Raw genomic sequence first — 5,144 nt, 5'->3', positions numbered from 1 at the left:
ACACTTTTATGGCAAAACGGACAGAAAGCTTTCAAACTTTGCTACAAATTTGCTACAAAACTGTAATTTATTATAAAAATCACACTTTTGTGGCAAAATGGTGTCAAAACTTGCAAAGTTTGCTACAATATTTCGACTACTTTTTATTAATTATTGAATATAAAAACTAATAATAATAAAACCACACTTTTGTGGCAAAATAGACGGAATATCGGCAAATTTTGCTACTAATCTGCTACAAAACACAAATTTGAGGCTAAATTGTGGCAGAATTTGCAAATTTTACTACACCTGTCTCGCAACTCGTGTTATTTATTGAATATAAAAACTAATAATAATGAAACCACACTTTTGTGGCAACATTGTAGCAATTTTTTACTAAGTTTGCTAAAGTTTTATGACAATTCGGTAATGAAACCACACTTTTGTGGCAACATTGTAACAATTTTTTACTAAGTTTGCTAAAGTTTTATGACAATTCGGTAATGAAACCACACTTTTGTGGCAACATTGTTGCAACTTTTTAACTAAGTTTGCTAGAGTTTATAATAATTCAGTATTGTTTGTTGAATATCATATTAATAAGTAATAAAAACACACTTTTTGGCTAACTTGACACAATTATCGCAAATGGTGTCAATAGCTGGGATATAGTAGTGGTGGTTGGTGGTGATGACGGTGTACGTTGGGCGATGGTGGTGACGAGCGCAAGTGATGGTTGGTGGTGATGGGTGGCAACAGTGGTTGTGGTGAGAGGCGACGGCGGTGGTGGTGGTTGCAATGACGGGTGGTGGGTGGCAAGAAGTAATGGTGGTGGGTGGCGGTGGTGGGCAACGATGGCGATAGCCAGGAGCGACAGTTAGTGGAAGTGTGTGGATAAGTGGTGGTGGTGAGTGCGGTCGTTGCAACAGTGGTGGGCGACGAAGACGATAGTGGTGGTTGTTGGTGGTGGTGACGGTGGTGGGCGGCATGTAATAATGGTGGGTGGTGATGGTGTGCGTTGGGTGATGGTGGTGGGGCAGCGGGGTAATAATGGTGGGTGGGGATGGCGTGCGTTGGGTGATGGTGGTGACGGGCGCAAGTGATGGTTTGTGGTGATGGGCGGCAACAGTGGTTGTGGTGAGAGGCGACAACGGTGGTGGGTGGCAGAAGGTAATGGTGGTGGGTAACGATGGTGATAGCGAGGAACGATGGTTGGTGTAAGTTTGTGGATAAGTGGTGATGCTGGTGAGTGGCTGTTGCGGCGGTGGTGGACGACGACAATGATAGTAGTGGTTATTGGTGGTGGGCAGCGGGTAATAATGGTGGGGGTGGTGATGGTGTGCGTTGGGTGGTGGTGGTGACGGTGATGGGCGGCGGGTAATAATGGTGTGTGGTGATGGTATGCGCTGGGTGGTAGTGACGGTGGTGGGTGATGAGTGATAATGGTGGGTGGTGATGGTATGTGGAGAATATCAAGTCTACATGATGCCTTTCACCTGAATAATCAGTAGTAAACCACATCTATTGAGGTGAGCAGACTATTGTACATGTGTTTGTATGTATGTATGTAAGTATGTGCGTACGTATGTACGTATGTATGTGTGTATGATGTATGTATGGGTAATTGTAATAATTATTTATTATTATATAAAATCAAACATATACTATTGTGGATATTTGTGAAAGAATTCAGAGACTAGCTTGTTTCTCATACTCATTCGTTAATTCAAAGGCAAGTATAGTTAATAAATTATGTAGTTTCTAGAGATGACCTTGTTTAATATAAGGTATGGGTTCGAGGCCTTTAGTTATTTTTTTTTTGTTCCTGTTTCTGTTTTTTTGTTAGCTAACCTATTTCTGACTTCTATCGGTCCTCTTTTTTTAAAATACACACAACTCTAATCGAATAGAAGGTACAAACATATAAACTTTATGATGTCATGGACACTTTAAAAGTCATGACATATATTTTGAAATCTTAAAATAATCGTTTTATAATTTCTAATCACGTTACAAGTACCCCATATGTTTAAACAAACACAATTGACTAAAAAATCTTAAAACTAAAAAATCCCACCATTTCCCGCTATAAACCTATTTTCTTTTTCCTTTTCCCTCTCGTTCTTATCCTCTCTACCAGGCGTCAAAACCCTAATGGGCTCCCACCACCGCCGTTTCTATTCTACTCTCATCCTCTCCTCTCCCACTACCGCCGATTACAACTCTAATCGAACAACCCAATCAATTTAATTACTCCTCAATCGAAGTTTGCAGCCCTTGTTAGAACCTTTAATTGAATAAAAATAACATCGTTTGGTGATAGCAGCTGCCGGAGAAGTTTGGTGGTACCCTTCTGTAAGTTTTTTTTTGTTTTGCCCTGTTTTATTAATGTGTATATGTTAGAATTATAGCACCCTAATTGATAAGTTGATGCATATTAATCTGTGAAAACATTTAGGGGTGTGCAGGTTACGTGTTCGATCCGCAAAACTAAACGGAATTAGAAATAGTGTCCGGTTCTGGTTCTGCATTTTTTATTAATTTCCAACTAAATAATATTAAAGTTGCTGCATTTCCCATAAAGCCCAAGAACCTGCGAACCCATTCCCGTAAAACCGGTTTCAATTCCTGGAAAGAACCCGCGAACCCATCATAAGCTCGTATAGTTAACTATATCAATTTTGCAATCAGATTCATTAATACGTACATGCTATAATTGGTTTGTTTGTTTGTTAACTATATCATATGATATATATGTGGTAAGTTAATTTTAATCACATGGTTTTCCATTGTTATATTATCTATCTGATCATTTATGCTTGATTAATGTAGGTTGTATATGTTATGAAGGGTGGTAAAGATAACCCTAGTGGTGGTCATGGCGTTGGTAGTGGTCTTCAGGGTGGGAAAAGAAAGCAAGCTAGTCATGTTGGTAGTGGTCTTCGAGGTGGGAAGACAAAGCAAGTGGGTCATGCTGGTAGTGGTCTTGGCAGAGGCTTTAGTGTTAGTAAAAGTCATGGTGTTGGTAACGGTCCTAGTGTAGGTGCTGGTGTTGGTAGTGGTCGTGGTGTTGATAGCGGTCTTAGCGTAGGTATTGATCCAAAAGATGCTAATAAAACCACTGTCTGGAGACATGGGTCGTATGTGAAGATACGACCTCCAAAAGGAAAAGGTCGCGTAGTTACATTGTGTACTAGAGGCGGAGCTGGAAGTTATAACCTTTTGGATAGCAGTGATTCGATGGCTGACTTAGATGAGTTGTTAAATACCACTACGTCATTACATGATGCACCAAAGGATATACCTAATGATGATGATGATGATTTAGATGGGTATTTTGATGACATGGGCGATAGTGATGAAGATGATTTTGGTAGCTATGGTGACGATGGTGGGAGTGATGGTGAAGGTGGTGGCGACGATGGTGGTGACGGTGGTGATGCTGACAGAAGGGAATTGATAATACCTCAAGGAAAATCGTATGTTTATGTTACATTTTTAAGTTATGTTGCTTATTCATGTAACAAATATACTCATATGCTTATTTCATCATTGTAGGTTTGGAAATAGAATTAACAGAAGTAAAAAAGGCATTTTAGATCAATGTCTTGATGGAGATTGGATCACATTTAGAAAGGTCCCAGTTGTGAAACAGAAGAGCATGTTTAAACGCTTTAAGGTAATTTATCAATTATAACTTGTTTATGTTCTAAATCCAGTTGTGTGTATTTTAAATACATGTTACAAAAAAGCTCCAACTTGATGGCTACACACAATATTAATTGCTTATATTCAGTTTTTGCAAGATCTAAAAAGTTCATATATCATGGTTTTTATTTCTAGTTAAATAAGTTGGGACAGTACAAAAGTTTTTGTTTAATGGTCAACTGACCGAACCAAACCCCGAATAACTGTTGGTAATTGATTAACCGAAACTGAGTGGTTATGGGTTTTCTATATCCAAAACAAATTGGTTAATTTTTATTGTTTAATTGAAGTGTTACATTATGGTTTCGGGTTTTGCCAATAAACAAACCAAACAAGCCCATGCTTACCTTAGTTATGATTATTTGTTTTAATTATTGCATTTTTACCTTTTTTTAGATGAAATACCGATGGGATCCACGAACTGAGCAAAATATATATGATGGATTTATCAACGTGCTTAAGCGTCGATTCGGGGACAATATGAAAATTTTGAGAAAAAAATCCAAGCAAAACGCTAGGGATGATGGGCAGGAATTTCCAGATGATAAAGATAATTTTGATATAATGTGCAAATATTCACCTGATGACTCAATGCCACTTGGGAAATTGCAACGCATGTGCGATGTAAACGAGTTGATAAATTATTGTGTTTCCTTAAATTTTATTTCCTTTTGTATATATTACATATATTTTTACTATTACAGCAATGGTATATTGAACAATGGAAAAAAAGGTCTGAAGCCGGGAGAGCCAACCGCAAGAATGACTTACGTCGTCATACAGGCGGGTCAATAGAAATTGATGAGCACCGTCTCCGCATGGTAAACTGATCATAGCCATAAGTTTTGTTAACTATTTTTACATTTAACACTAATCAAGTACATTACTCATTTTTTTTGTAGGGAAAAAAAGGTGATAAGGTTAGATATAGGTCATTGTTTATTGCGACCCATGCCACCAAAGAGTGCAAAAAGAGATTGCGGGATGGGGAGATCACAGAAAAAGACTTGGACAAGTTAAAATTTGTTACCCCGCGTGCTAAACGTTCATGTGTGAGTTATCTTTTATTATTTGTTTGTAATTCTATCAACTTTTAGTACAATATCAAACATTATATTTTGATACCTTGTGGTCTCGTACATGCAACAACTTCAAAAGTTGTATGGATTGTGATGATCTTGACGTGTGGGAGAGTTTGCATCCCGAGTGCCAGGGTCGCCCTTTGTTCGGAGTAGGAACTGCTGATCCACTTTTTGTGGTGACAGGGACACCGTCCTCTACAACTTGCGAGTCATATGGTGATGCTCAACAATCACAAGAGGTATTATTATTATTGCTATAAATATTAATTTAGTATTGTTTTGGCGTTATTGTCGGGCTAGTTGGACTGATTTATATATATATATATATATATCGAATAGTTTATATCTTGAAAATATGTTAATAAATGATAA

General features: G+C 37.9%; 1 protein-coding gene across 1 annotated transcript; it reads left to right on the top strand.

The window, feature by feature from the left end:
* The first annotated feature begins 1,190 nt into the window (after positions 1 to 1,190).
* LOC143601504 (uncharacterized) lies at positions 1,191 to 4,748 on the top strand. The gene is made up of 4 exons (XM_077078895.1): positions 1,191 to 1,295; positions 2,815 to 2,884; positions 2,930 to 3,661; positions 4,087 to 4,748. Exons 1-3 carry the CDS (start codon positions 1,191 to 1,193, stop codon positions 3,538 to 3,540), a joined length of 786 nt encoding a protein of 261 aa, XP_076935010.1. The 3' UTR covers positions 3,541 to 3,661; positions 4,087 to 4,748.
* The last annotated feature ends 396 nt before the right edge of the window (positions 4,749 to 5,144 follow it).

The sequence above is a fragment of the Bidens hawaiensis genome, unplaced genomic scaffold, assembly GCF_021521415.1.
Source record: "Bidens hawaiensis isolate Kalapana, Puna unplaced genomic scaffold, B.hawaiensis_p1.1 tig00056603_1, whole genome shotgun sequence".
Classification (NCBI taxonomy): domain Eukaryota; kingdom Viridiplantae; phylum Streptophyta; class Magnoliopsida; order Asterales; family Asteraceae; genus Bidens; species Bidens hawaiensis.
This window is presented reverse-complemented; position numbering and strand designations above follow the sequence as displayed.

Coding starts and splice junctions, on each gene's coding strand:
- LOC143601504 (XM_077078895.1), top strand. CDS start 1,191: ATGGTTGGTGTAAGTTTGTGGATAAGTGGTGATGCTGGTGAGTGGCTG. Junction 1,296..2,814: donor TTATTGGTGGTGGGCAGCGG/GTAATAATGGTG, acceptor TGATTAATGTAG/GTTGTATATGTTATGAAGGG. Junction 2,885..2,929: donor CGTTGGTAGTGGTCTTCAGG/GTGGGAAAAGAA, acceptor GTGGTCTTCGAG/GTGGGAAGACAAAGCAAGTG.